The 13488-nt window shown below is 33.4% G+C and overlaps 1 protein-coding gene across 2 annotated transcripts in view; it reads right to left on the reverse strand.

The window, feature by feature from the left end:
* Positions 1-13488, reverse strand: part of PTPRQ (protein tyrosine phosphatase receptor type Q) — a gene marked incomplete at both ends in the record, with an annotated part of 256731 nt that overhangs the window by 148043 nt on the left and 95200 nt on the right. For both annotated transcript variants that reach the window (XM_080706359.1, XM_080706358.1), the window contains 2 exons: positions 3751-3896; positions 4577-4737. In XM_080706359.1, the coding sequence (XP_080562485.1) occupies positions 3751-3896; positions 4577-4737 (307 nt within the window). The remainder of the gene's footprint in view (positions 1-3750; positions 3897-4576; positions 4738-13488) is intronic.

The raw sequence follows: 13488 nt of genomic DNA on the forward strand, positions 1-13488 counted from the left end.
TGGGATGTCAGCCACAGTTGGCTTCAAAGATTTATGGATATTCTCCTTTTATTTAAAAAGATACAATGAGAGACTTCCGGGAAGATGGCGATCGAGAAAAGCGGGGCTTAAGAGTCCCGCTAACAACCAATCTCCATTACCACAAAAAGAGCGCCTTTCATAGCCAGAAAACACCATCACCAGAAAAACAAAAAACCCACCAGGCTCCAGAGAGAAAGCGGACTGAGAACAGAGCTCAGGGCCACAGAGGAGACACACGCGCCCGAGGACGCGGCAGCAGCGCCATACTGCCGGCGGCAGCGGCGAACTCAACGGAGGGCTACAGCAAGCCAGGTGAGCCGATGCGGAACAGCCAGGCGGGATCTTTCGGCGCAGACAGCATTTAAAGCTCCCAGTGGCTGAGCTCAGCACACGCTGCAGGGATTCAGAGTGGAAATCAAAACCAGAGAAGAAAAAATACGCCAGCCTCATGGCCGAGGGCGTGGCAGAGGCGCCATATTGTCACCGGCGGCGGCAGCAGCAGTGAATTCACCGAGTCAAGTACAGCTACATCTACGTACTCAAGAACAGTGAGTCAAATTGCGGGCCACAGAGGAGAAATCCCAGTATTGTGCCTCCTGGGACTTGACCCAGTGAGGGAGTGGTGGTGGCAGAGATATCACACCATAGGGGAGCGTGCAACCTGGCACCCCCCATAGTTTAAAGCAGCCTCTATCGACTCCCTGGGTCGGAGACTCTGTGATACAACCCAGTAAAGGAGTAGTGGGGTCTGAGATACTACAGACTCGAGATCCAGAGCACCTTAAGTGAAGCCATAGTGACCCAAGGGAAGAACCCAGAGAAGGCACAAACCTCCGAAATCATGGGAAAGAGGAATAACACTGGAGTAATGAATGTGCACAACCCCACAACATCAGAACCTGATAAAACAGAAAATCAGAGATTTCTAGAAGATCAAATCAGGAAAATAACTGTAGAAATAATAGAGGTGCTTCGAAAAGAACTCAAAGAGAGCCAAAAAGAGATAAAGGATGCAATTAATGAAGTGAAGGCCTCAATTCAAAGCACAAACAACCGATTAGACCACATGGAGAACAGAATCTCGCTCTTAGAAGATGAGCAATCAAAAAATGAATGCATAGTTTCTAATCTAGAAAAAGATATCCAACAGCAGGAATCTGACATTGAAGAAATATGGGCCCATCTTAAGAGAGCTAACCTAAGAATAATTGGAATAGAGGAGGGAAAAGAAAGTGATACCAAAGGGATCAACAATCTCTTCAAGGAAGTAATAGCAGAAAATTTTCCAAATATAGAGCAAGAGGTCGATACACAGATCCAGGAAACTTATAGAACTCCCTTTAGACAGGATCGGAGAAGAGGATCCCCACGCCATATAATTGTCAAAATGACCAATGTGGAAGCCAAGCAGAGAATCTTAAAGGCAACAAAAACAAAGGGCCAAGTGACATTCAGAGGCAAACCAATTAGAATCACTCCAGACTTCCCAAACCAAGTCATGAGAGCCAGAAAGGCTTGGAGTAACATATTCCAAACTCTGAAAGAAAACAACTTCCAGCCAAAAATTTCCTATCCAGCAAAACTTTCTATCAAATTAGATGGAGAAATAAGAAGCTTCCATGACAAACAGAAACTGAAGGAATTTATGTCTTCAAAACCAGCACTAGAGAAAATACTCAAAGAGATTAACTACAAAGAAGAAATAGGTAACACTCACCAGAACCAGAGAAACAAGAGTTTCCATCCAACAGACAACTAAGATTGGTTATCTGTGGAGATTCATTATTTATGTTAGTCTTTTACCTATCTCTAAATTGTATTGTTTGCCTTTATTGTTGTTAATTTTTAGGATTTCTAGTTGGAATATTAATATACCTTCAGATATAACATTTGGAAATATTTTATCCAATTCTATTAGTAACTTTTAACTCTGTTTACATTGTCTTTGGATATACAATATTTTCTTTTATTTTTTAGGGAGTTTGTATATTCTTCTGTTGCCTGTGCCATTGAAATCATATCCAAGAAATCACTGCCAATTTCAATGTTGTGAGGTTTTATGACCCAGATTTTCTCCTAAAAGTTTATAGTCTTAATATTTATATTTAGGTCTTTTATCTAGTTTGAGTTAATACTTGTATGTGGGATTAGGTAAGGGTCCAATTTTATTCTTTTCCATGTAATTATTATTTTTCAACAATATTTAGTTAAAAGATTATTATTTCCACCACCACATCTTCGTGGAAACCTTGTCAAAAATAATTTGACAATATAGGGAAGAAGTTAGCTCTAGGCTTGTATTTAACTCCAATGGTCTATATATCTGCCTTTAGAACAGTACTACACTTTTCAATTATTGTAGCTTTATATGGTTTGAAATCAGAAAATATACATCTTCTAGCTTTTTTTTTGCTTCGAGATTGTTTTGGGTATCTAGAGTCCATATTCCATATCAGGATAGATTTTTTTCTGAAAAATAAATATATGATAGTTTCACCTAAAAAAAAAGAAAAAAATATTCTCTGGTAAGAAAGAAAGCAAAAAGAAATATTGAAATGTTATCTTTAAGTCATCAAAAGCTTGGTATCAGACAAATGAAACTGTTATGTGAGATTATCATTTTTAATTTTGGATAAATTGCTATAATACTAGATGTCAACCACTAAGCCAAGCATGGGAGGGAGGGATGGGGAGAGAATGGGGTGGGGATCGGGTGGGGGCTGACTGGGCGATGTGTGCATGTATGTCTACAAAAGTTTGTATCCCACTATGATGTATGAATACAGTGCACCAATAAAATAAAATTAAAAAAAAAAAAAAGAAAGGTCCCAAGCACATGGCTGTGTCCATGTGCTTATGGGATTGTTGTCTTCTGCCAAAAAAATAAAAAAAAATAAAAATAAATAAAAAGATACAATGATAAGACTTACCAAATTTCTGATCAACACACAGTCCGTAATTCATATCAGAATTCTGTAAATTGCAGCTTTTCTTCTAAATTACTGATTTCCAAATTATATTTTCTTTCTTATCTTTGTCTTAATCACAATCACTCTAATTTTATAATTTATAGATACTAAGGTTATAGAAAAATTTAACTTGAAGAAAACATAATTATGCTAAAGATTGAAATATTCCTTCAAAATTAAATGTCTTTTGACTATTTTTATGACCTTTGTCATTCACATCACAGAAAGTACCCATTTGAAAACAAACTGTGTAGGCCTAGAACATTACATTCCATGAATTTTAAAAATCTATATTACTGTGGTTTTCATGTGATACTGAACAAGAATTAAGGCTTTAACTTCTCTGTTCAACAATTTAAAATATTTTTAAATGAAGAAAAACACAAACATTCAAACACTAAAATGATTTATGTAGTATGAAACAAAACAAAATGTGTAGTTAGCCAAGAAATAGCACAGAGAATAAATGAAACTATCAACAGTTCTTGGAGGATACAGAATTGAGGGACATCACTACATATGGAACTTTAAGTAGGTGGCAGCTTTGTGCTATTAATACACATAAAGCTGAGATCGAAATATGTAGGGACAATTAAATGTGCCTGAAAGTTCTCTGTCATTATTTTCTATGTCTGTAATAGTCTTATAAAGTATAGCTTCTCATAATTATCAATGAATAATTTTTCATTAAGTGACAAGTTTATATTCTTAGTAAAACTAAAAGATATAAAAAACTAGTAGGAGAAAACTCATGTCTTACCTGCATAAAAGTACCTGAAGTATTTCTGTAATATATGGAATAATATCGTATAATCCCATTAGGTTTTGAAGGAGGAGTCCAAAAGAGCATTATTGATGAGGAAGTGATATTTACATAATAAACATCTTTTGGAGGATCACTTGGTGCTATAATATAAACAGTTGAACAAAAATTTGTACCTGTAGCCTCAAGTAATGAGCCAAATATCTGAATTTTGTATATATTTGATGAAATGAAGTGATGCTGATCATTTTTCAAAAGAATTTAAATTAGTTATAATATTTATTTGTTTATTTATTTATTTATTTATTTATTATTTTGTGGTGCTGGGAATTGAACCCAGGGGCATTCTAACTCTGAGATACAACCCCAGCCTGTTTTTTATTTATTGTGAAACAGGGTCTCACTTTTGTTTTATTTAACAAACACAATGCCTATTGTATGCCTTGTGAGTACTGTGCTGAGTACATATACAGATAAAAATGTATTTAATCTTCATAAGAACTCTTTGAAGTAGATATTATGTTGTTTCAAAATTCCACATGGGAAATTGGGGTACAAAAAGAGTAACTCTTTCCAGAATCACACAGCTAGAAAATGGATGCAATTTTGCATCCAACTGTTTACAGCAGGCTGAGAATGTAGTTTGGTGGTAGAGTGTTGGTCTAGAATGCACAAGGCTTTGGATTCAATCCCCAGTGTCACCCCCCAAGAAAGAAAAGAAAAAAACATACTGATGATAGGTATTAGACTTAAAAATACCTTTTGATATGATACTTTTTATGAAGAACATTCTTTAAATTGGCTTCTATCTCTAAGAACTCACCTCCCTCTGGTGTTCGAAAGCTAATGATATTGCTTCTTGTTTTTCCATCACCATATCTGGTGCTGGCTGTTACATAGGCATTATATTCAACATTATAGTCCAAATCTGAAAGTTCTAATGATGTTTCAGTTACATTAATAATTTTCGAAGATGATTTATCCCTGAGAGAGAAAAAATAATTTTATCTGTAGAATGGCCTTTTAAATTAAAAACATATTATATACTTTTGAGCACAGTACATCAAATATAAGCAATATTTGCATAAAAACTCTACTTATCTATAAGATAAATATATCACTTGTCCTAAAATACAGAAATAATGAATTTCAAAACAATTAGGTAAAATAAGTTTATTTGCTTTCAAGTATATTCATGAATCAAGTATTAATGTCATGTTCATAATTACATCTTGCTTGGGTAATTTCAATGAATTTATAGGAATACCCTGTATTCTTTTAATTGTATAATATTTGTTCTCTTAGACACTATGCAAAATCTTATACTATTAACTTATCAAGCAAGCCTTCTTTCACATATTATACAAAAGAGACGTTTACTTCAGACCAATAAGAAATAGTAACTACTGAACTGCAGTATTGAAAATAGGGAGACAGTGGGATATCCCTTACATAATTGATAGAAATAAGATTGCAAAAACAGGAAAGAAAAAACAGCTCACCCCTCTCACTCAATCAAGATCTTAAAAGAATTTAAAACTGACATTCCAGAAAAGAAAGCAAGTCTCAAAACTCCCCAAATAAGTATGAACTCACAGGAGGGGTAAAAAGTCAAAAGACCAAAATGCTGCAAGTAACCTTGCATTACAATTCATTATTCTAGTCATATTCACTCAGTTTCTATAGTTTTGAACTGGGAATAGATTAATATATAAAACACAATAATGAACATGTATATAGTGCTGCTAAAACAGTTGCACCTAAAAAAGACAGATTTTAATAACAATAAAAATAATCATTAAAAATTTTAGATAAAGTCGGGCATGGTGGTGCATGCATGTAATCCCTGTGCTTGGGAGGCAGAGACAGGAGGATCTCGCAGGTTCGAAGCCAGACCCTGTTTCCAAATTTAAAAATAAGTATCAAAATAGGTCTGGGAGCATAGCCCAGAGGTAGAAGGGTTTCCAGGAACCCCAGTACCACCAAAAAAAAAAAAAAGATAAAAATATGACAAATATCATAGAAAAAAGTCTTATTTAATGCCATATTTTGTTGAAAACTTGAGGCACCCAAAAAGTAAACAGATATTCTCTGTGGACAGAAAATGTTTCTTTACTGCTAAAATATCTAAATCCTTAATTTATTAAGGGGAATTACAGATTTTATCTGAATAAAATCTATCTACAAAAAGATATATTTCAGTCACAGTTTACTACCACAAAAGTTACCAATTTATTCCAAATATAAGGATTATTATCTGAACAAGTCGGAAAGCTTATCATAGTGAGAAAAATTAGAATTCAGAATATATGATTTGAGACAGGATTAGACAAGGTATTACAGCAATATAAAAGTTTCATTATACATTCTCTTTCAGAAACAATAGGATGACATTTCTTTGACTTCATTGAGACCACAGAAGAAGGGCATTTGAAACTCAATACTGTGGCTATTAGAATCAGAAAAAGATGGCTTCTCATAGAAACTTTATTTGATTGCATATTCCTGTTATTCGTGGATCATAATCACATAATATTGCAAAAGAATTCATCCAGTTTAGATGTCTAAGGCCATATTAGTTAAGATAATTGGATTTTATTACATCAATTTTGAAAATTACTTTTCAAGCATTTTTCCAATATACCTTGCATCACTATCTTCTTACCCAACTTTGCTCCATAGAAAACACTGTACTAAAACAAGTACCTACAAATGTGAATCAAAAATAAATTTTCTAAGATAATCTTTGTAAAATATCTTTATAAGAATCTCAGTAATCTACTTCAGTTGGTATATATTGATATGGTGTTTGCATCTAGCCTAGTTTACCAAAAGAAACAAAATCGTTTTAACAAAAGTTTTTCAGACACAAATGTGTCCTGCATGTTGAAGAGGGATGCTGTTTTGTTTCACTTTGTATTTTTCATTTGGAGGTTAAGACTGTGATTAATATTTTAAGGAAAATGAAAAAATATCTGAGAATAAATCAACCTTAACTGAAAGAATTCAGAATGTATGAGAACTAAGAAAGAAAAAGGAGAAAAGGACCATCACTGAGAATTTAACTGCACCGCCCTTGCTCTTAGTAGATATTGCCACAATGGTGAAAACACATAAATCTCTGGCCTAAGGTGTAAAATTTCTATTGTCCAAAGAACCACCTTGGAGCTAAGAGGGTTCAGCCCTCCCACATATGAGAAATTCAGATTTGAGCCGGGCATGGTGGTGCACACCTGTAATCCCAGTACTTAGGAGACTGAGACAGGAGGATCACATGTTTGTTGCCAGCCTCAGCAATGTAGTGAGTCTCACTACAACTTAATGAGACCTTGTTTCATAATAAAAAATAAAATAAGCCGGGCATGGTGGCACACGCTTGTAATCCTCGCACTTGGTTAGGTGGAGACAGGAGGATCGCACAGGTTTGAAGCCAGCCTCACTGGCTTAAGAGACCCCATTTCCAAATAAAAATATAAAATAGGTCTGGGAGTGTAGCCCGGCGGTAGAAGGATTTCCAGAAACCACAGTACCACACACACACAAACACACACACACACAAAACTAACTAACTAACTAACTAACTAACTAAATAAATAAATAAATAAATAAAATGGGGGTATAACTCAGAGGTAGAACGCCCCTGAATTCAATCCCCAGTACCACAAAAAAAAAAAAAGAAAGAAAAGAAAAAAGAAATCTAGCTTTGACTCTGCTATTATAAGCTGTGGTTATTCTTTGTTTTAACAGGTTTAGTTTTAAAGCCTGTTTTGTTCTTATTAGCTTAAATATTATAATTTAATGTGTTCTATTATCATGTTTTATTTTAAGTATAAAATATATGTTCTAAACCTTGATTTTTTATAGTATTATGTTAAAATAGTTTGTATCATTATATCTTTATAGCTTCATAATTTGGATAGATCATAGTTATTTAGGAATTCTTTTATGAACTGATAGATTGTTTCTCTTTTTTACTGCCTTAGCTATTCCTAGCAATGTTGAAGTAGTGATCCTTAAGCACATATCTTTTCATAATGATACTTTTACTTCTGCTTGTGAGGTTGTACAATCATTATGTCAAATGGACTGAATAATGTTTTAATTTTAATGATTGTTGCTTCAATATGATCACCATCCAAATTTTAAATTATTATTATTTAGAGTCACACCAACAGCATGTGAGAGTTCCTATTTTTACAAATTTTCATATGAGTCTGGTTACTACTAATCTTCTTAATCCCTACAAGTCTAATTGACAAAAAACTATCATTATAGTTTTCATATCCCTGACCATAAGTGAGGTAGAATGTCTTCTTATACGTTTATTGATCATTTCTGATCCATTTAAAAATAACTTATTTATACGTGTTTTTCTGTCTTTGTGGCCTTTTAAATGGGGAGCAGTATATATCAGCATTAAGGAGGGTTATTCTTTAGATTGTGCTTCCCACAAAGATGGATGCCTTTTCTCTCCTTTTGCATTTAAAGTTCACGTTATAAACTCAATATTCTACAAAATTCAACAAAACTTAACATTTGCTTTGCATCAGACACTGTGTTAGGCACTGATATGAAGAAGATACAGACTTCATCTGCAAATCTAAAACAAAACAGTAAAGAGTTATAGAACAATTCATTAATAACAATCTGATTTCCTTAAGGACAAGAATAATTATCTTTTTTCCATAGTAGCTAAAAGCAAAGAAAAAGAGAAAGTGATGAGGAAAGAGATTTGTTCTGATCAGAGAAAGAAAAGGAGTCAAGACATAGCCTTCTGAATACCAGAAACGGTTCCCTGGAGAGCTGGTTTATAAATGGAATAGGGAATTAAATGTGGTGGGAGTGGAAGAAGAGAGGCCTACCTGACAAAGAAGGTCTGACTCTTACTACCCAAAGTCAAAATATGTGGACATGGAAGGAATATAAATGCTATGCATACTTAATTTCTTAAAAAAAAGATAACTTTTCAACAGTTTTCTCAGTGCAAGAATTTTATTGCTTTAATTCTAAGCTAAGTCTAGAATATTTTAAAGCTTTTTTGAACTTGGAAAAATCAGAAGAATTTAATTACTTTGAATTTATTCTGAATAAATATGAGATGCAGTGTGGTTTTGTTTTCTTCATTCATGAATAATATCAAGAAAATGTCTTGGACTGAGATTAAATTAGTCTTTGAAGTTAAATTACTCCCTACTTAATTTATATTTTTCTCAAAAATAAAACCACATTTTGGCATTCAGGTCATAAAGGAAATTCTAGGTGTAAGAGTAGTTTCTTTGTTTTTCCAATCTTTGTCCATCTCTTATATCATCAAGTCCGTTATAAGTAAAATGGCCTTGATGGAATCTTGAATACTAAAACCACATGGAAAGACAAATTTCCCTAAGTATGAATATCCATGGTTTCCTGGACAAGGTTTGAAATGCTTTGAAAGGTCCTGGTCTTAAATCTAATCTTCATCATTTGATATTTTGTTCCACACAAGTACTCTAATCTGATGATATTTCCATCCCTTCTATTTTTATGAATGTGCTTCTACAAGTTTAACATGCTATTATCTAAATATTCTATTTTAGTTCTTCTACTCACTACTGATCTTCAAAATAAAGAATGTCAACATTTGTTTACTGAACTATTTATCAAATTACTTTCTTCCTCATATGAACCAGAGATGTACACTTATATTATTTAGTCTATAGTGAAACTGCTCTTCTATGTTGCACCTTCCTCTAGAATAATTGCTGTGCACAGGTTGGTAGTATCTGAGTGTTAGTAATTTTGTTAAACAGCACCAAAGTTTACTGCCTCAAATTGCTGTCTCCAAAACCTATCAATTCATTTCCATTCTTAACCATTGTGTCTACACAATGTCTACACTTGGGGTAAGTGTTTTGTTTTGTTAAACAGCACAAAACTAGTAAGTCATGAAAGATCACACATTCTAAAGCTGTCCTAGAGTCTTAGAGAGAGGGTCTGAGTCAAAGCAGAGTATTCACTTGTATTTATTTATTTGTTTGTTTATTTATTTGGTGGTACTGGTGTTCCTGGAAACCCTTCTACCTCCTGGCTACACTCCCAGACCTATTTTATATTTTTATTTGGAAACAAGGTCTCTTAAATCAGCGAGGCTGGCTTTAAACCAGCGAGATCCTCCTGTCTCTGCCTCCCAAGCACAGGGATTACAAGCGTGCGCCACCACACCCGGCGTATTCACTTATTATTACTGTTACTGTAATGATGTGGTTGTTTGGTTGATTTGGTTTAACTTTGCTATTTGTTTGACCTTCATAGAAAAGACTCATTGATAAAATCTGAGAAAAAAGCCACTAAAAAGAACAAAGTTGAAGTCCATGCTGCTGCACTTAGAAACCATGGCTCTAAAGCACATACAAGCAGTCAGAATCATAAGACTTACGAAGGGTCTCTGTGTGAGCCAGAAGAGAACTATCTTACCCCAAGTGTAGACACAATGGTTAAGAATGTAAATGAATTGATAGGTTTTGGGGACAGCAATTTGAGGCAGTAAAATTTTTGAGATAGCCGCTTCAGCTTTTAGTTTAGAATGGAAGCTGAGTTTATTTACTAAAAATAAGAAAAATGAGACTTAGCAAGTGGCTTTAGGAGAGAGAAGACGATGTAGAATAATTTCTGAGGACAAAAGGTGAGAAAGCTGATAAAAAAAAAACCAATAAAATGACTGGTGGAGTATTCAAAGCCCAGTGAGGCTAGAAAAAGTAAGAGTGAAGATATAATATATCCTCATTTAATTACTTCAACAAATATTTTCTGATATACTAAAATATACCAATTACTGTATTCTGTGATGGAGATAAAAAGGTGATAAAGACACAGCCTATGACTTCTTGGGGTTTATAGCCATATAATTAAAGAATATCATCCCAGTAGGGCAAAGAAATTTGAATGAAAGAGTTCAGAAAATTAGCTGCTAGGTTAGCATATCACTACTTTCCTTTAAAGCTTGTATGATAGTCAAGGTTTCTATTCCCTTGAAAATGGAAAGCATTATCTCACTAGAATTTTATTTCACCCAAGTCTTAAAAAGTTTTTCAAAATATCCTAATATCTTTTAATTCTTAAGTAACTGTAGTATGTCACCTTTTCTTGTGCCTAACATTAAGTTGTGTTTTCTTCTTTTCTCTGAATCGATCTCCCCTATTGCTTTCTGACTCTACTTTTAATTTTTTTTTTATTTTTTAACTTCTTATTGGTGCATTGTAGTCATGCATCTTAATGGAGTACAAGATGGTGGATGTATACATACATCTATGCACACATTACCCAATTAGCCCTTACCCAATTCCCCCCATTCCCTCCCCTCCCTCCTTCTCATGTTTGGCTTAGTGATTGACTTTGATATGTTTGTTAATGTCCTCATGAACATTAGAGAATTTCCTTCTTCCCTCTCCCATACTCTCAGGTTACATTATTTGCTCATCTATACTATCTCCTTTTTAATCTAGAGTTCCTCCCATGGCCCATTTTCTCCTTAGTTTTGCATATTAGGGAGAGCCTCCAATTTCTTATTTTTTGTGACTGACTAATCTCACTTAGCATCATCTACTTTTTAAATTATTCATTAATTTTACTTTTTCCTTTTGTAAATTTTTAATTTAAATGTTATAACTTAATTTTCATGTGGAATTTATATGTGGTTATTAATGATATTAGTCAATAATTATTAGTCTCTCTTCTCCATCTGCTTGAAGATTCGTAGATTCATGTATAAATGGAAACCAGATATACTATTTGATACTTTAGCACCAAGTATTAAATATTAGGACATAATTTTTATCATGAAGAAGACTGACTTATAGTGACTAACAGTTGCACTAATTTTCCTAAAGAAAATTATATTCAAATAAACATAAGAGGACAACTACTTGGGGAAGTTTAGATGGCATAAATAGCTTTCAAAACATTTTAAAGACAAATTAAGAATGTTATAGGTTCAATAATTATAATAATAAAATTAATTTTATAAATGAAATTAAAAAATAAGAAAAATATTTTTCCTCCCTAAATTTGCCAACTGCCATAGAAATAAGTGTTCTCTAAAAAGCTGAAATGATGAAAAAAAAGGCTTACTGTGCAGTAAACTTTAAAATATAATCAGTTGTGTGTTGCCCATTAATTATGGCTTTTAAATAATAGTCATAAATATGGAAAAGTTGAAAAAGTATCTGAATCGTCACTTTTTTCTAGGTAAACCAGTGTCCTCTAAACTTTTTTCTTTAATAGTTTCAAATGACTAATTTGGTACTCATTCATTTCTCATAATAAGACTTAAAAAATGCTTACTCATTTGTCAGAGTAAGTCCTGGTTGGGAATCTTAACCAATGAGAGAAATCTTGGTTCTTGCTTTAAAAAAATTTTTTTAAACAAATAAGTCTTGACATAACATGAAATTTAGAATACTGTTACTCCTAACCCTTAACAAAGAACACAATTCCAAACTATCTACTTTTCAATTACTATTTTTAAAAAGTTGTAGAAGTATTAATTATAAAAAAGGTTGAAGAATAAGAAAATCTCTAAATTAATTTACGATCCTAGCCTTTGAGCAGGCAGCAGCTATAGAAGGCCATATATACAATCCATTTCATCTATATTCTGTAAAATCATTTTTACTTCAGTATTTACTTTGGAAGAAAATTTATATTACTTTTCAATTCCATTTCTGTAACTTCACATAGAAACTACACTAATCATCTTTGGAATCATATGTTCAGCTGAATCTTAAGAGACGTTTTGGAGTTTCAAAATATAGAACTAGTTTCTTTAGCCTAGTTTCCTCTAAGTAAAGCCTTAATTCTCAAAGGCAGCCACCCTGCAATCAATAATTCTATAAACACCAGTTAAGGGTTCTAAAGATGGAACATTTATCGGTTCTATTCCATACCTTCTCTCTATAGTTTTTGATCTCATGTGGGAATTGATACATCAGAGAAAGCAGAGATAGGCTGAAGCATATAACTGTGGATATCCAAAGTATTAAAAGAGTTAATTGACCCCAAACCTTAGCATATATGCCCATGTGCTTTTGTGTCCACATTGTTCATGCAGTCATTTTCTCATTTTTTAAAAAATGTATTGAATATTTCCTATAAACCAAGGACAAATATCAGTGATATATGGTACTTATTCCTAGTGATGTGGGAGGAGCATGATTTGGGAGTAAGAAAGACCTGGGTATGAATCCTGACTCTTTCAACTTCAGCTCTGCTAGTAAATTCTTTACTCAGTTTCCACAACTATAAATTGAGACAATTTTTTCTTTATTCTTTTCCAGCAAAAATAAATAAGAATATGTATGTGAAAAACATTTGTTCTAAATGATAACTACTGCACTAACTTAAGCCCTTTTCTTCAGGTCTCTGAGACATTTTGGTTCCTCAAGCCTATAATGCAAAGAAATTACAATCCAAGCTTTGTGTATTTTACAGACATGATGAGCAGATTCCCTAACTTAAGGATTAAAAAGTATCCTGCATGAATGTTAGAAAAAATAGGAAACAAAAAGGACTTTAAATAAATGAGGACAGAGACCAGTATAATAGTAGAAGAAATAGAGGAAGGTAGAGAAGGGAAAAGAAGAACTAATGAAGAAAACAGTTCAAATAATGCTAAGTCCATATACGAAGACATCAGTGCCAATCTCATACTATGTGTCTGGAAGGTGGGTAATGGTGGGATCCAGAGAGAAATACACCAAG

This window comes from Muscardinus avellanarius (assembly GCF_963383645.1).
Source record: "Muscardinus avellanarius genome assembly, chromosome: 11".
Taxonomy (NCBI): Eukaryota; Metazoa; Chordata; class Mammalia; order Rodentia; family Gliridae; genus Muscardinus; species Muscardinus avellanarius.